The sequence below is a fragment of the Podarcis melisellensis genome, assembly GCF_964234715.1.
Source record: "Podarcis melisellensis genome assembly, chromosome: 3".
Taxonomy (NCBI): domain Eukaryota; kingdom Metazoa; phylum Chordata; class Lepidosauria; order Squamata; family Lacertidae; genus Podarcis; species Podarcis melisellensis.
Window position 1 is genome coordinate 49440423 of NC_138530.1, and position 18673 is coordinate 49459095.

The following is an 18673-nucleotide window of genomic DNA, read 5'->3' on the forward strand; positions in this document are numbered from 1 at the left end:
GGTGAAAAAGGGAAGGTAAAGGACCCCTGGACAGTAAAGTCCAATCAAATGTGATTAGGGGGTTGTGGCGCTCATCTTGCTTTCAGGCTGAGGGAGCTGGCATTTGTCCATAGAAAGCTTTCCGGGTCATTTGGCCAGCATGACGAAACTGCTTCTGGCACAACGGGACACTGTGATGGAAGTCAGAGTGCACGGAAACACCGTTTACCTTCCCGCCGCAGCAGTACCTATTTACCTACTTGCACTGGCGTGCTTTCGGGCTGCTAGGTTGGCAGGAGATGGGACAGAGCAACGGGAGCTCAGGCCGTCACAGGGATTCAAACCGGATCGGCAAGTCCAAGATGCTCAGTGCTAGACCACAGTGCCACTTGCAATTTTTAACCCCTGAGGCCATTTTTACACTCGAAAACCAGGACACGTCAGGAATTTCCCTGACCTACGGCAAGCCTGAGCATGCCTACTTGGAAGGAAGCCCCCACGGAGTCCAGCAACGCATCCTTCCAAGCACGTGTCATTGACTCAGGATCGCAGCCTGAAATCACTGGCCACGTGGTGGTGATGGTGGGGCGGGGGAGGGGATTGCGCATGTATGCCCATGCATGGGGAAAGCGGCGATCCACATGCTGTCTAGACCCCGGGTTGAACCTTCCCAGCCTAGGGGGCGGGGCTTGCGGGAGGGATGAATGAGCTCGAGCCGCGATTGGCTGCTCCGTCGGCTCGGCTCGCTCGGCGTCTGCCCCGCGCCGGGGAGGGCGCTGAACTGCAGCTTGGCCGCGCGCGCCCCCCTCGGCCGCCGCAGCGCCTGCTCGGCTGCATTCGCTTGGCTGGCGGCGGAGGGAGAGGTTAGCGCCTGCCTGGGCTCCGCCTCGCTCGCTCCGGCGTGGCCTTTTGGCTCGGACGGCGTCGGAAGATGCTCCTAGGGAGGCCAGCGCAGCAGCAGCAGCAGCGGCCGGGCGGCTGGGACCGCTGCCGGGTAGGCGAGAGGCTGCAAGCCGCCCTGGCCGGCCTCCAGGAGCTGCAGGTGCTGCGGGAGAAGCAGCGGGCGCTGGTGAGCGGGGCGCTGGCCGAGCAGCCGACCGCCGACGGCAGGCAGGCGCGCAGCAAGGAGCGGCGCCTCGAAGCCACCCTGAGCGCCTTGAAGGAGCAACTGGTAAGGGGTCTCCCGCCGGCGAGGGGGTCTGGCCGCTGCGCCACAACTGCGGCGGGGGGCCAGGGGAGAGCGGGGATCCTCCAGGGGTACCTCCTTTGCATGCAGAAGCGCCCCCTCCTCCTCTTTCCAGGTAGGACCGGGACAGGATCCTGCCTGGAACTGCGGGGAGCTTCTGCCAGTCAGAGTAAGCCGTGCTAGGTTAGAATCCTAAAAGTTGGGAGGGACCTCGAGGATCATCTAATGCCGTGGTTCCCAACGTGGGGCGATTTGATTTTTAAGGGGGGCAATTCGAGAATGAGTTATCAACAGTGAATGGCCTTTTAGGCATCCTCCACGTGAATCGGAGTTCACTTTTTGAATAATAAGAATTATATGTCGTGGGATTTTAGAGATTAGGATTTTAGAGATGCTTTGGGGCATGGCCAAAAAAAAAAAAGGTTTGGATCCACTGATCTAGTCCAACCGCCTGCAATGCAGCTGGCTCATGCAGGGAATCGAACCCGCGACCTTGGCATTATCAGCATCACGCTCTAACCAACTGAACTATGAACCACGTTAATTGGACCGGTGGTCATACTCTGGCCAGGCTACCAGTCTCAGATTTATTCTATTTAAATCCTGTGGTGAGTGAATTTATTCTCACTAAATGGTTCCATTGCAGTTATAGAGCCATCAACAAGTCTATTATTTGCTGGCTGCATGATAGCAGAATTATTTCATTCACGCTTAGGCAAACTGTGCTTTAGGGGCTTTTTAGGGACAGCCTACATTGGCAAAGTAAATCTGTCCTGGAGCAGAGCCTCATTATGATCTGCCTTCCCCCTGACTATACACACACCCTAGTTGCACAATTTTAGAGCTGATCCCCTAATTTAGGTTTTATCTATTTAATCTTTCATTTCCACTAGACAATCTATGGAGGATGGTGGTTTGAAGGGTGATGACTGAGAGTGCACAAGTTAATTGAAGAGATCCATAAAAAAGGTTCAAAGACTGTTGGGTACATTGTAAAATAGTAATGAATAGTTTGGTTTTTAAAAATGCAACATTCAGGGCTGTGCTGTTGCAAGGTCCGAGAAAGGGTATTTCTGTATGTATGTGTTTGATGTAAAGAATAACCATTCTATGAAACAGGGATGTATGATAAGGAATAATTACTTAATTAAGGAATCAATCTCTTAAAATTACGGGATTAACAACCCTGAACCAGTCCGTGTTATCTTCTGCTTTAAATCTAAGAGGTGTTTCAGATGCTGCACTTTCCCAGTTACATTTGTAGCATTTGTATTGACACAGTCTCCATAGGCAATTGTCACATTTGACAAACTTTCTTGCTTTTTCGGATGTAACAGCTGAAGCTGCTCTAAATCCGTGTAATAATACATTTCCACTAGTGGCTACATGTTTTGACTAGGCTCTTGTTGTCAGTGAGAAACTTCTTATGGGTAAGTGCACTTGGAGGCTGAATTGCCTTTGATCTGCTCCACCCATTACCTGATGTCTTATTATTTTGTTTTTTAAGCCCCAGCCTCTCGATCCATGGAAGTAAGTCCTATTGATTTATTTTATTGGAACTTGCTTCTGAGTGAACACATTTCAGATCATCCTGCACAGTCCTAAAAAAAAATATTTTGCCATATCAGTTGCAAGGTCTCAATGAATAAATTCACTGAAATGTCATGGAATCTGTGAAGAACTTAAATTTCTAGTTTAGTGCACTAAATTTCTGGAGGGTGGGAATTTTCTTTTGATGTCATTCTTTAAACACGGCTGAAATAATAAATGTGTGTGACCCTGTGTATATAAAATACCATTGACTTGGGGACCTTTGGTTTTGGGGTTTGGCTTGGATTTTTTTAAAAAAAAATAAAGCATATTCCTGAGTGTCTTAAGATTGGTATTTGAATAAATTCAAGAACTTGTTTTGCTATTAACTGGAAATGTAGAGAGAAATTCACATCATACAGAAATAGCAGATCTTCAATGCCTGTGAATGGCATCTTTCATCTTACCTTTGGAAGAAAAGGGGTGCAAAAACTCTGCCACTAGAAGTATCATTTGACAGGCTGATTGGATGCTGCTCGTTTAATATATTTTAGTCCATTTGGAAATATTACAAAATAATAAAAAGGCAGCCATGATATGCAAAGAGCAGGAAGGGGATTAGTAGTGATCTGGACCAACTTCCTAGATTGTGGATGGAATAATATATGGGGAACCTTTGTCCCTCCAGCTGTTGCTAAACTACAGTCCTCATCATCCGAGGACAGGCTTATTGGAGCTCAAGAAGTTGTAGTTTAGCAACATCTGAAGGGACTAAGGTTCTCCACACCTGATCTAGGGCCCATCCTTCTATACCATTGGCTGTGTTGGCTGGGAATGTTGGAGTTGGAGTCCAACAACATCCAGAGGACCACACATTCTGCATCCCAGGCACAGGATGACCAACTTATTCAAAGGAAGAAGCAAAAACAACACAAAGCGATTGCTATTTACTTTTCATTCAGTTTAAGCAATGCACATTTCAACTGTGCTGTCTAACGGGGAATAGTGCAGAGAGAGTGGATAAATATCATTTTTATCTTTCAAAAGTTGGTTGGCAGTAGGCTCAGGAGAGACAAGCGCAAATGTACGTACTTCTTCACTCCATGTGTAATTACTTCATGGAATTGACTGTCACAAGATGTGGTGATGGCCGTTGGCTTAGAGATGACTTTCAAAACCCATCACCTGTTCTGATTACAACCAGCACAAACAACCGGTGTTGTAATAACAAAGACTAGAACAGCTCAGGAAATTTCTTCAGCATGATGATTCAGTGAAATATAGTGGCTAGAGCAGACTTTGGCAGCCAGGTGCCCTCAGCTGTTTTGAACTATAGCTCCCATCCAAAATATCCTAGATTGGTGAAGGCTGGGGTAGAGTGTTGAGTTTAGATGCAGGCAACCCAACTTTTCTCTCTGGTCTGCTCCACACATTATTTTGATACAGGTTTATGCCTAGGTACGGCAAAAGTGTACACCAAAAATGGTAAATGGTGGATATGGCCAAATCTGTTGCAAACTATGCATCACACAAGTACATTTGCTGAAGAGTTGTAATCGACTGCAGTCAAGTAAACACCCAGTGGTAAATGTAGGCCTGTGCTTGCAGCCATTTGAGAATTTTAATCAAAGTATCTTATTTCTCAGCCTTATTCTGAGGTGAAAAAAGCCTTGGGAAGGAAAGGACAGAATACAAATGTAGCACAGATAAGTAAAACAATATGATGCACCTTATGAAGGGTTCCCCCCCCCCGCCAAAAAAAAGTTCCACAGTGTAAAAGCTCTGACAGAAATCAAGTTTGCTTTGAGGCAAGCTTTCTGTCCAGACTCAAATGCAACAGTGAGTCAGACCAGAAGTATCTGAAGAAGTGTGCATGCACACGAAAGCTCATACCAAGAACTAACTTAGTTGGTCTTTAAGGTGCTACTGGAAGGAATTTTTTTTGTTTTGACTATGGCAGACCAACACAGCTACCTATCTGTAACCAGAAGTATGAAAGCAAGCCCACCCATTTACAAGAGGACTTTCAAGTTTACTAGCTCCTGTATGGTTCTTGGCTTTTTCCTTCAAGTCTACCCTGTCTGAAGTCCCACCTGCATAACTGAGCTTCACATACCGCAGACCTAAAAATCTGAACGGCTTATTCATTGGTGAAGAGGCTAATAGTCGTTAACTGGCACTACCTATTAAATTATTTAAATTTATATCCAACCCTTCCTCCCATAGGAATGTAAAAGTACATTAGAGGCTTTCTGGCACACTAATTTCTTGCCACACTACATTGTGCTGGGTTTCAAATATATCTCTCTATACCATGGGTAGGCAACCTAAGGCCCGGGGGCTGAATCCGGCCCTATCGCATTCTAAATCCAGCCCAGTCCAGGAATCAGTGTGTTTTTACATGAGTAGAATGTGTCCTTTTATTTAAAATGCATCTCTGGGTTATTTGTGGGGCATAGGAATTCGTTCATTATTTTTTTGAAAAATATAGTCCAGCCCCCCCACAAGGTCTGAGGGACAGTGGACCAGCCCCCTGCTGAGAAAGCTGACCCCTGCTATATTTCTGGAAGAAAATTTGTTGTCATGCTGCAGTTTGCACAGCTGCCAACAGGTGGCCACACCAACTACGGCCTGAGAACAGAACAGCAAGCTGCTGAGGAAGGAATACTGTTTGAAGAAGGCACTTTTCTGAAGCCTCACCCCGCCCCCTCCATTAAATATCACTGGAGCGATATTTAAAGGAGGCTGGCAAGTGCTTCAGAGAGTGGTTTGGCAAAGCTGCGCTCTAAAGTGCCTCCCCCATCGAGTATCACTGTTTAGAGGAGGGAGGGAGGAGCTTTAGAGAGCCTTTGGGTATATGTATTCTGTGTGAAATACTTTTCTGTGTTAGAATTCTGTGTTAGAAAACTTCCAGCAGTCATGTGGGTCCTTTGGGTAAGCCACAAGTAAACACCTTGCTAGAAACCAGTCTGAACGATTGCTGGAAGAGCCGCCATGTTTTTCACCTCATGCAAAAAGGACTCACATCGCACCAAAACATGGCAACAGCTTAATTGTCTGCAAAACACCTCCTCCATGCCACCATAAACTATTACAAAGTGCACACGTGGTTCCCTGCCCCCCAGATCATCTGTTTCTCTTCGCCCACACTTTGCACTTTGTTTTGCTTTGGTTTTGCTCAATATCCAGCTTGATGCATTGTTCTTCTTAATAAGTCCAAAGCTTGCTTCCATCTTTGTGACTTTTCAGTCAGCCCTAATATAGTTTAGCAATGTTTATTTTTGCATCCGTTGCCCTCCAAATTAAAACAAGCATGTGAGGGGGGAGAATTTTTTGCTACTCCTACATCCAGTGTTGAAATAGATGACATGATCAAAAGAGGAAAGTGATTGAATTTGTGTGACATCAACTTCTTTTTTTAAACCCCTGTGCTTTTTGTGTGTGTGAAGTAACAAATATATATTAGGACTGGAATTCATTTCTGGGGTGGGGGAATAATGCAATCAAAATGTTATAGACTTTAATCTCTCCAGTACTGGCAATTACACACTTCAGTAAACTCTTGAGTTAATTCTGATCTCCCCTGCCCCCTCCTCCTTATTGGTGTTAGACTTGGCCATCAGTTATCAATCAGGTGTGAAAACACAAAGGGTATTCACTAACTGTAGGCAGCTTTATCAGAAGGCATCTCAGAGTGAAAATTGGCTTTAACCTTCAGGGGCTGCTTAAGCCCCACTTGTGAAACATTGCGGCAAGCATATCTTGATTAGAGTCAAAATGGCAGCACAAGTCTACTGCCAACCACTTGATTACCTGTCATTGATAATGTTAACTAATGACTCCGCTTTATTTTATGGAAGCCCAAAGAGAATATGATTTAAAACATTTATGGCTTGCTCAAGGCCAGCAGGTTAATAGGAACACCCAGTGACCTCTGACCAAAGCAATCCATTCCTATTTGACACACCTGCTTTGTGCTGTAAGAGCTCATTTGTATGTGTGTTTTGTTCCCAGTAAGACTTGAAAATGGAGGATTAGCTTATCAAGATATGGCAGACACTTGACCGGGGTTTAAAACAGGGTAAAAAAAAGAGAGTCCATGGTGTTCCCCTTTTATTAGGAGAGACAGAGCTTTCTCTCCATTGGTCATAAGGAATGGGTTGAGTCATTTTATCATAGGAATAGTAGCATGTGGTGTTTGGGGAGGAAACTGCTGCATTCTTGGCTATCCAAACCAATTTTGACATAGCTAGCAACATCTGGAACTCTGGATGTGTAAATGGTATCTTTTCACTAATGTGCATTCAGCCCATCCAGAGTGCTTGTTTACTCAGAAGTAAGTTCCACTAAGCTCAGTGGCACTTCCTTCAACAGGATCTAGAGCAGTTTGGGGACTACAATTCCCATCATCCCTGACCACTGGTCCTGTTAGCTAAGGATGATGGGAGTTGTAGTCCCCAAACAGCTGGAGGGCCGAGTTTGGGGGTGCCTGATCTAAAGTACCCAGTCTTCATATCACCTACTGCTTCTTGTTCTGCCCTAGCCTGGATAGGTCTGTTGGTTAGAGCGTGGTGCTGATAATGCCAAGGCTGTACATGAGAGACTGGGCCCAGAATCAAATAGGCAACCAGCACAGTTATCTCAGAAATAGGTGCTACATTGGTCAATTGTGCCTCTCAGCAATTTTGCAGCTGTATTCTGCATTAGTTGAAGCTTCTGAACAACCTTCGAGGGAAGCCCCACATACAGCATGTCACCCCAAGATGGAAGGTTACCAGAATGTAGATCGTTGTCACCAAGTCTCTTCTTTCCAGGAAGGGCTGTAGGTAGCAAACCAGTTGCAGCTAGAAAGAGGCACTCCTTGCCACTGAGGCCACCTAGGCTGGACTAAGCTGAGCCTGAGTTAAGGGCCTGCCCTTTCAAAGGGAGTGTGACCTTATCCAAGTCAGGCCATCTCCTCACCTCCCAGACTTGAAAACTTAATGCATGCAGTGCCTCCCATCTTTTTATGGATTCTGTTTTGGTTTATTGGCCCTCATCGGATTCCAGCCCATTGCTGCCTCCAAGTATCTGTCAAGAGCCTGAGTGGCCTCTTCTGATTCAGATGAAAAGCAGAGCTAAAGCTGAGGTCATCAGTGTACTGATGATACCCCACTACAAATCCCCTGATGACAGTTCCCAGCTGCACACAGGGTCTCGCTACACATCACCAGGAACTCATCTGCTTCCTCAATGGCATGATGGAGATAGTCTTCATCTTTTTTTCCTCTTTGCTGCCCTTCAAAACATTCTAGGACCAATCCACTAAATCCTCCACCCCAAGCTGCAAAACATAGTCATACCATAAGATTTTATCTATGATATCATCAGAATAGTGATTACACCGCACTCCAAATGCCCCTTCCAGTGAGCACTCAGGGCTGATTTCCTTAAGAAATGGATAGGTTTGATCTTCTTGCAGTCCATGGGACTCCCAAGAGTCTCCTCCAGCACCATAATTCAAAAGCATCGATTCTTCAGAGATCAGCTTTTTTTATGGTCCAGCAACATAACATATAACAATACAAATCAGAAAATGAATGAACTGCAGCTAAAATAATATGTTCATTTTTCACATGGTCTAGTCCTTTCCCTGCCCATCCCCACCCCCTAATATTTAATAACAGTTGTTCAACACTTCTGTGTAGAAGGAGATCTTCTAAAGAAAGCAAATGGCAATTTCCCCTTCAAAGCAAATGGCACTTTCCCCTTCTCACTACAAGACATTAGTCTGGCTTGTGCTGATGGAACAATTGCCATAGTGCTACGATGAATTCCTCCCATGATCTGTGGTGATTCCCTTATGGCAGGCATGTCCAACTCCCAAGAGACTGTTCTCTACTCCCACTATAAAAAACTGGCAGTGGTCTACCCTTTGGATTGACCAAAGTTGTTGGACTTTTGGGGGGGAGCCTTCACCAAAGTTGTTGAGCTATTATTATCATCATCATCATCATCATCATTGGGCAATCAATCTGGATCACACAATCGAGCAGGATCAAGCAGGGATGCCCCACGATCAACCGGTAGATCGCAATCAACTGGTTGAACATGCCTGCCTTATGAGATTTCCAAAATATTTGATCAGTTCCTCTGATATTGGCCTACGTGTTGCATAAGAGTCCCACAGATTTTGCACTTTGACTGTTTAAGTGTACCAGCTAATGCAATTTGCACAAATTTCTCCTTAGCAAAATTCCACAGAGAGCTAGCAGACTCCAGGATCATCGTAAAGAATATCAAAGACCCAGATGAGTGATTGTAAGCAAACTTTGGTCTTTAGCAGTTGGGAGTTAATGGGAAGCATTGAGTCTCCCAGCAACATGAGACCCACCTCACTCCCCATAGTAGGAGACAATGGGAAAAGAGGAAAGGGTTAACCAGGCAAATATAAATCATTTTCTGTTGGTTAAAGTGCTGTAAAATTACAAACAGATCCTGGAGGTGCAATAAATTATCTTTGAATACCTGAGAGCCTTGTTGAACGCTTTGTGGCCTCTTTGCCATTAATCAGAAACCACAAAGGGAGGGATTGGCTGGCAAAACATTAATCATTAAGCAATTAATTCCAGCCATGAAAACAAAACTCTGACTTCCTGAACGGGTGAGGCTAAGGGAAGCATAAAGTGTTTCCTCCACCACCCTCCATGCAGGAAATTCAGAAAGGTAATGCACAAATATTAAATTGGCATCTTTCTATTTCAAGTGTGAATGATAACTGTCCCGTGTTTGAAATTTAATGAATCCGAACATTTTTGGAACACGTTTTGTAGTGGACACAATACCTTGTAGTAAGGACACTTTGGGAAGCTGTGCCTCGTGTACAACTGTCTGTGAGTACTGAGAGAAGTATAGCATAACTTCATATTATATTGGTAAAACTAAGATTGAAGTCCACCAGATATGTGGCAAAGTCCTCTTTGCTTCTTGTGGTTTGGGACAGATGAACAAACCAATGGGGCCTCTCCCTGAGGGATGGAATCTCAAGCTCTGTATAGATGCTACCACTATGTGAAGTTGGGCTGCTTGCACTGGACTCTCCTCCAAGTTCCCCGTCCATGCTGACTCCTCTCTCAGGCCTTCTGGTCTGGGCTCACACCAGCCAGCACAATGATGGGGCTTCACATCACTCCTCCTTTTCATCAGCTTATTTGTATGGGGGGGGGGATCTGCATCCATTGCACTGGTGGATGGTCTAGGGCAGGTATGGCCAAACCTGGCCCTCCAGATGTTTTGGAACTACAACTCCCATCATCCCTAGCTAACAGGTCAGGCATGATGGGTATTGTATCCCAAAACATCTGGAGGGCCAAGTCTGGCCATGCCTGGTCTAGGACGTAGGCAGAGAGATTGCAGCCTTTCTTATCAGCACCACCTCAGTAATTTGTTATTTTTTTAATTGCTGCTACAACAGCCAAATTGCTGGGGTTCACCGGAAAACACTTGAGGGAGGATGGGGTCCATGGCCTTTAAGTTAGCTGTCTCCACCAACATACGCACACTAGGTCTTAGTCATAAGAACGGAAATATAAGACAATCCTGCTGGATCAGGCCAGTGACCCATCTAGTCCAGCATCCTGTTCTCACAGTGGCCAACCAGATGCCTGTGGAAGGCTCACAAACACAGGCTCTGGGCACAGCAGGCTCTTTGGGATAGCAGCATGCTACTGAAATGGCAACGCTTTTAACAATTCTATTCCTGAACTGTAAATCAAGAATGTGTCCATGTTTGAATGTACTTTGGGCGTCAAAAGACACTTTAAAACTTACTTGTTTTTCAAAGAGTCAGTACGTGAACAGTGTTATTTTGTGTTACGAAGTCTTTTATCTAGAAATTTATTAAGTCAGTGTAACTGGACGTAGTGCCATTTTGGCCCGTTGGCTTTATGAGCCTGCTCTATACCTCTTTTGAAGTTGCCGAAAATCACCCAGTTGCATTTTGCTGGGAATTAAAATGGCTCCAAGGTGTTCAGATGAGGAAAAGACAAGTTAATCCATGGGTCTGAAATTAACAGAATGTTTAGTGAGGCAAATAATAGGTTGCTGGTTTTTGCACATACTGTGCTTTAGGCTCACTCTCTCCAGCCTAAGCTGAGATCCAAAATACTTGTTAACAATGCAGCCAGGACTTTGCCCTTCCCCTTTCAAACCCCCAGGCTTTTATGCTGCCCCAGACATTGCTGCCTGGAGTGGCTTGATAGAGGGCCCTCCAGACGTAACATGGAATGGGGTGCTTCACAGGAACTTAGGAAGCTGCCATATACTGAGTCAGACCAATGGTCCCTCTAGCTCAATATTGTCTGCACTGATTGACAACAGCTCTCCTGGGTTTCAGCCAGGGAGTCTTTCCTATCCCTACTGGGGTTTAAACTTGAATGCTTCCCGTAGGCATCTGGTGGATTTTGCATGATAGTTTCTCCCCAGGGAGGCTCACCTGGCACCTTCTGCACTGCATATCTTTAGGCGCCAGGCTTCTCTATAACCAGACCTTTGGCTAGTTCAACAATCTATGAACTTTTAGGTGTGTTTGTAGGAAGGGAGTTTATTGGTTTGTTATTTTTTGGTATATATTTTGTGCTCTCATTTTGTATTTTTATCTTGTGAACTGCCCTGGGTTCTTCAGATGAAGGAAAGTGTACACAGTTAATGACTAAATAAAACAAATAAGTAGTTCGACTTATGATGTGATAGGGTGCAGATCAGAAGTGGTGGGACTGATCCATTTTTGGTGGAAGTCTCTTAAAATCTAATTTGGAATTCAGAAGCCCCCTGTACACATGTAGAAGCTGCTCTTAGAGTGTTCTGGGAGCTCACACCAGACCAGTGTTTTCAAAGTGATCTTTTAGAGGAAATGTGGGACATGCACTCATTGGTCAGAATTTAAACAAATAACAGTGCAATCACGTGTTTGTGTGTTTAAAAGTAAGTCTCTTCGAGTTCAGTGAGACTTATTCTCAGGAAAGTGCATGTAGAATTGAAGCCTAATAAGCTGTTTTAATGGACTGTTGTATTTTTTAAAATAATGCTTTTGTTTCTACCAGTTTTAAAATATCACTTACCCCCAAATCTTTGCAATATGATGGAATACAACTTTAAATAGTATACATTTACATAAATATATAAAATACAATTTGCTTCCATATCTGCAAAGATTATGCAGTTCTGTCAACCAAGTTGGTTTCTCACTCCATTCACAAGTGTTCTAATCCTTTCATTCTAGTATGATTACCTTTGCATTGCTTACTCTAGTGCAGGTGTAGCCAATGTTCTACTCGCCAGATGTTGATGAACTACAGCTCCCATCATCCCTGATCATTAGCCTGGGTTGTTGGGAGTTGCTGTCCAACAGCATGTGGAAAGCACCACATTGGCTTTCCTTGCTCTAGTGTAGTGCTTCCAAAACTTGGGTCCCCAGCTGTTTCTGGACTACAGTTCCCTTAATCCATGACCACTGGTCCTGCTAGCTAGGGATGATGGGAGTTGTAGTCCAAAAACAGTGGGAGACCCAAGTTTCGGAAACACTGCTCTAGTGTGTCTAGCTTGTTTGAGGTATGAGATCTTCCATGTGGCCATTCTGTGTGTATTGTTCCTCTGAAGGCGGGCTTAACCCTGACACAATTTGGGCTGGTCCCTTAGAACTTGTCTGAAAGTGTCTCGTTTTCACTCTCCCATTGCTAACAGTCACGTCTGAGGAGACAAGATGTTGGGTTGAAAGGCCACCTGGATCAGCTGGACCAACAAATTAGTGAACTGAAGTTGGATGTTGGCAAGACCTCCATTGAGTATCTTGACAGTGACAGCAGACCCAGCTCAGGTAATGTGAGAATTGACTGTTGAAGGACATCTATGTAGTTATTATTTAAACAACACTCTAGATTTTCCACAGAAGACTGATCCTTCTGTAAAAAGAAAAACATGGGGAGTGCTTCGCTTGGGTTCAGGGTAATGCTGTACATGTGTTCTCTGTAATCCGGAAAATGTCCTCTTTATCTCCTCACAGGCTTTTATGATCTGAGTGATGGCGGCTCCTGCTCCCTGTCCAATTCCTGTACATCAGTCTTCAGTGAATCCATCTCTTCTTCTCATGCCAGCCTCTTGCCAAGTTCCCAGCACCCCAAGACCCGTCTCAGCATCTTCGATTACCGCCCCAAATCTGCAGATGAAACCACGGTACACAACCAGTTCCAACAGCAGGGAGCCTACATCGGTGATGAATGCCGAATCAAAGCTTGCCCTGATATTTCAGGGACTCCTACCAGGTCCAGGCCAAGGCCTGTTTCCACAGGTGACTACACAAACATTCCATTAAAGCTTTCATATCACCTTGCATCTCCTCAGGCATGATGGTGCTTTCCAGTTCAGTTGCATCACACATTTATATGGGAGGCATCAAGAGTTAATAGGACAAGTAATGTAAAGCATGAGCGAAACCATCCCTTAGCTGGTCTAAATTCTTTTAACCCATCTTAATCATTCCTGTAGAAAAATGAAAACTCATTTTCTGGTGTGTGCATAGATGTGTACACACATACAGAGAGTAAAAAAGAAAGATGGGAGTCTAATATTGTGTTTCATTTTTTTCTGAAAGAACTTATTGGTGAGGACCATAATGGTGGGTGTAAGATGTAATGAGCTCTTGGGCATGTGTATCTTTCTACCAGTGGGGTGCCTGAGGCCCTATTTAGATGTTTTATTAAGGACTCAGGAATCAGCTTTATAGCAAAGGAAGTGTTCAAGAAGTGAAATAAAGTTCAGCACTGCGAAGTTTGGGTGCAATAAGATTTTGAGAGCTCCTCTCATTGCCCATTAAAAATACTCCAGAGAAAAATGAGAAAATGAGAAAAATTTAGTCTTTGGTGTCTTGAGACACACCTTCATTTTTACGTTGTTGACTACCTTTTTATAATTCTGTCCTCTTACCAGGTGACCTTGAAAGACTCGCCCTGGCAGATGCAGGATATCCTAAAGTAACTGACCCCAAATCCTTTCCTCTGCTTTCCCCCGGAGGGGAAATCCAGTTCTTCAGTGTGGACCCCAAATACCAGAGTGACTTGGTCTCCAAAAGCGGGAACGAAGTGTATCCTTACCCTAGTCCTCTTCACGCTGTGGCTTTACAAAGTCCACTTTTTTCCCTGGCTGGGCCCCCGTCAGAAAAAGAGGCTCACCCCTTGCCTAACAAAGTTGCCCCTCACGCTGTTGGGCCCAGTTTGATTAGGACACTGCCCGTTGCAGAGTCCAGGCCAGGAGGTTACATCAACAAACTGCTCCAGCTGACACGCTCGAGAGGAAACAATCAGGCGGACGCCGGTGAGAGGTGTCCAACAAAGAGCCAGCCATTCACAATGCTCCAGAGGCTCATTATAATCCCCAGCCCTGGCGGAGTGAAAATTAACAGCAGTGGCAGCCAGATGGAAAAACAAGGGAGCTCGCTGCATGGTAACAAAGCAGAGGGGAAGCTGCGGAGGGGAATGCCTGAAGGGGAATGTGCCAAACAGCAGGGGACTCAGCACAGTGCAAATGTTGAGCAGGCAGCTGCCCTGGCCCATGCAGAGTCTCCGCTGGCTGCGAATGGCTGCTACTCTGCCAGTTCGTCAGCAAGGGATTCTCCTCTGACCGAAGCCGGAGAAAGCAGCCTGGAACGCAGCTCTTCCAGCTCCCAGCTCGGAACGGAGGATTCTAGCCTGAGCCCCGCAAACACGAATGTCGCGCCAACCAAGAAATCTCACAAGAAACCTGTCAAGGCAGGAGGCCATGACCTGGTGCCTCAGGGTGGCTTTGTTCATGCCAAGTTTGTCCCCGCAGAATCCCACCAAGTCAGAGTCAGGTTTGCCAACTCTAAAACGAAGCCTGTGAAGGTGAAGAGGAGAAGCAGCGAGAAGGTGCCGAGGCCTGGGAAGCAGGCTTTCTTTGTGGAGAAGCCAAGGGGACTCCACAATGTTGCTGCCAGGCTGCCCGTTGAGTGGAGTCTGCCTCAGAGGCAGCTGAGAGGAAGGAACCTCATGAGGAGGCCTACTTTTGCTGGGGAAGCTACAGGGAGGTCCTGTTCGGAGTCCAGCCTGTACCCTGTGCCATTCAGACTCCCTCAAGTACCCTCTGGGCCTGAACTCTACCAGGCCAACGCCCTGTATTCTCTCGAAGCGGCCTACATAGACACCACCAACAAGAAAAAGCAGCGTAAGTGGCAGTCTACGGTGGAAATCTCGACAAAAACCCAAGTGGCCAGCCTTTCAAGCGGCTTTGCCTTGGGGCCACCAAGGCAGTCGGCGCGGAGAGCAGGGATTACCCGCTCTGTCACAATGAGGGCCCGTTCCAAGAACCGCCACCCCTTTCGCCCTGGTGCCTATGCCAGAAGTGAGTCCGATCACTCTGAATACTCTGCAGAGTGTGCCTCCCTTTTCCACTCCACCATTGCGGAGACCAGTGAAGGGGAAGTCAGTGACTATACAGCCAACCGCTTTGGGGACAGCGAGTCCAGCGAAAGCGACTCAGAGGGCAGCAGCAATGGCAGCAGCCTGACTCTTGACTACGACGATGAGCATGAACTGGTCTGGCCAGATTCTTCTCCCAGGCAGCCAGCAGCTGTTCCGACTTCGTCCAAGTCTCTTCCGCCAATGCCCAAGCTCTGTCGCATCAAAGCTTCAAAGGCCCTCAAGAAGAAGATTAGGAGATTCCAACCGGCCTCTCTGAAAGTGATGACCATGGTTTGAAGTGAGAGGGAGCATCTGTTTTGGCAGCTGCCTCTGTTTGCAAAACAAAGGAGGGGATTGAGACTTAAAAGGATTCTGTTAAATGAAATGTGATGAAATCCCTAGATCGCTGGGCAAAGGACCTTTTCTTATGTGCTAATGCCTTTATGAATGACACTGCTACTCTTTACCTCTTTCTGGTTTTTTTCTTGTGTGTGTGTGCGTATGTGACTTGATACCCCGCCCCATTCTGATAGAGATGAAGGGTTTAGATGAGATGCCCCCCTCAAACGGATCCTGTCTGATAGATATTTTGGGAAGATGTCCGCCTGCAACACATGGAAGATTTCCCAAAGTTGCCAGGGGAGAGAGCATTGCAGTGGTACCTCTAGTTATGAACTTAATTCATTCTTTAGGTCTGCTCTTAACCTGAAACTGTTCTTAACTAGAGGCGTGCTTTCTCTATTGCAGCCTCTTGCTGCTGCTGCGCCGTCGGCACACAATTTCCATTCTCATCCTGAGGCAAAGTTCTCAACTCGATGTAACTCTTCCAGGTTAGCGGAGTTTGTAACCTGAAGCATTTGTATCTCGAGGTACCACTGTATTACTAAAGATGGCACTGCAGCTTCCTCTTCTTTTTGCTGAAGATAAATTTTTATTTTCAAGGGGATCTCCTAACAGTTCAGAAGCGCTCACTATACTGGCCTTCCCCAGCCTTGGATGCCCACCAGATGTTTCAAACTTCAACTCCCAGCATCCCTTATCATTGGCCATGCTTGCTTCAGCTGATGGGAGTTGTAGTCCAAAACATCAGGAGGGCAACAGGTTGGGGAAGTCTGCATTACATGGTCCCAGCTCTTTCCCCATAGCCATCCATTGCTAATATTGCTTACCCAGTAGCTCATCCATTTTCCTTTGAGATATACCTGTGGTAGCCAATCTGGTGCCCTTGGACTACAAATCCCATCATCCCTGACCATTGCCTAGGCAGATGTGAGTTGTAATCCAGCATGTAAGACACCATGTTGGCTATCATTTAAACATGGGGGTTAGGGTCAGAAAAAAAGTATGTTGGTCAGAGGAATGTGCCAGTATTGCTATGTCCCATTTACAAATTCAACAGATTCAGCAAAATATAACCCTGACCATAACAGCTGTAATCTTTTTCTATTAAGATGTTTGTGTGAGTGTTTTTAAAAAGTATATCTATGTGGGTCAACTGCATTACGAACACTGTGTCACACACAGCACGTTAATAGCTGCTGTGGCTGAGAGCATAGCATCTCTCCTCTGATTTATTGCAGGCTCAATAAATGCTATGATGATCCACTACTCTAAACAGCTGTCTGGTTTCCTTGTGTTTAAAAGGTAGGGGTGTCATTTAACTATTTAAAAAAAAAAACATATTCTGAAAGGAAAAGCGTACTTGAGAGTTATTTTTCTTCTTCGTGCACAGAACCCCTGACGATGGCTGCGATTGTGAACACACTTGCCTGGGGGGGTATGTCTCACTGAACTCAGTGGGACTTACTTCCGAGTAGACATGTCTAGGATCGCATTGTAAGTGACTGGAGAAAAACTACCCCATGTTGACTACAACTTCATTCACCTATTGCATAGCTGAAGCAGTGTGGCCAAGTTATTAAATGAGTTGAGGGCTGTATGGCAAGGCACACCTCTTGGTCCATAACTAGCTGGTGCCATTAGTGCCCCTGCTGCCCCTACCAGCTTCTTTTTATGAAGGATGGGGAAGAGCCATAGCTCAGTGGTAGAGCATCTGCTTTGCATGTCAAAGGTCCTGGGTTCAATCCCAGGCATCTCCCAAGTAGGCCTGGGGTAGAATCCTGTGTGAAATTCTGGAGAGCCACTATTGTGTAGAGTAGACGATACTGAGGTAGATGAACCAATCGTCTTAAGTATAAGGCAGTTTCCTATGCCCCCAGAAGCAGCTTGGGCAGAAGACACAATTCCTTCTGCATGCAGAACTCCCTGTGACAGGAGGTTGTCATGGCAATCAAGCTGGGTTGGTCTTAAATGAGGATTAGGTAAATTCATGGAGGAGGAGAGGGTTGTGGATGACCATAAGCTAGGATGGCTGTGCTGTCTGGGAACCACAGAAGGGGAGAGTCCTCCAGTGCTCAAATCCTGCTTGCTGGTTTCCCACAGGCGTCTGGTGGGCCACTGTGATAAGTCTAGGGCAGCAGCTGGCCTGCTGTCCCCCACTGACATGTGCTCCTGGTCCTCAGTACCCTGCCCCATAGCCCTCCATCTGGGGACAATGGAGGGTGACCCCTTCCTCCTCTGGTTTCTAGGGTGGCTAGTTGCCCCAGCTTACATCTGCCATGCAGAAAAAGACCAGCACGGAATTGGGGTGCTGAAGTGTTCTAATACGTAGCCAGTGTGGTGCAGCCATTAAAAGTGTCAGACTGGGACCTGCAAGAGACCAAGGTTTGAATCCCCACTCAGCCAGGAACTCACTGGGCAACCTTGGGCCTGGGCTAGTCATTCAATCCCTGCCTAATCTACCACACTGTAGCCATGGTGGAAAACCCTTTTCACCCGACGGGCAATATCTCTGGAGAAACATTTCAGGAGCCGCGTGCCCAAAGTGCTATGGCTGAGCAGAAGTGGCCAAGGCAATAAATTATTTTTTTCCTGCTTACAGTAGGCTAGTTTCCACACACACCTCACTGTCCTCCATCTAGTCAACAAAGAAGCATGATCAGAGTTCAAGGACGCACACAAAAAGAAAGAATTGCTACATTTAATAATATAAAATACCTTTTTAATATTTCATAAAATGGACAGTAGGAATGGCCAAGTTTGCCATAGGTGACTGTGGAATATGCTGTTGTAGCAGCAGAAGAAGAGTTGATGTGGTGAAATGAAAGGCCTTCTTTGCACAGAAATATACCCGGCTCTTGCCAGAAGCAGAGAAGAAAGGTCTTTGGACCCTTCTGGGAGAAGGTCAGAAAACTGGAATGGTTATGGTTCTTTGGTTCTTCATCAGTGCAAAACTACATGTTACACAGTAGATCTGTGCTGGGGCAAGGGATCACTTTCTTCCCATCCTAATTTCCAAATCAAACTTGGCTCACTCTGGGCTAGGCTGCAACTATTTGGTTAGGGAAACTGAGAGGAGGAAAGGCTACGCAAACATGATTCCCAATCCAGCCCTGCTCCTATAGATTAGTTAACATCTGCTCCATGTAAATTGATGGAAAGCATTATTAAAGGGAGAATGTGTATGTAT

At 45.8% G+C, this 18673-nt stretch overlaps 1 protein-coding gene across 1 annotated transcript; it reads left to right on the top strand.

Annotated features, from left to right (window-relative positions):
* Positions 1-818: 818 nt before the first annotated feature.
* DACT2 (dishevelled binding antagonist of beta catenin 2) lies at positions 819-16759 on the top strand. The gene is made up of 4 exons (XM_081906834.1): positions 819-1150; positions 12416-12548; positions 12735-13019; positions 13658-16759. The coding sequence occupies exons 1-4, from the start codon at positions 911-913 to the stop codon at positions 15439-15441; spliced, it is 2442 nt and encodes an 813-aa protein (XP_081762960.1). The 5' UTR covers positions 819-910; the 3' UTR covers positions 15442-16759.
* The last annotated feature ends 1914 nt before the right edge of the window (positions 16760-18673 follow it).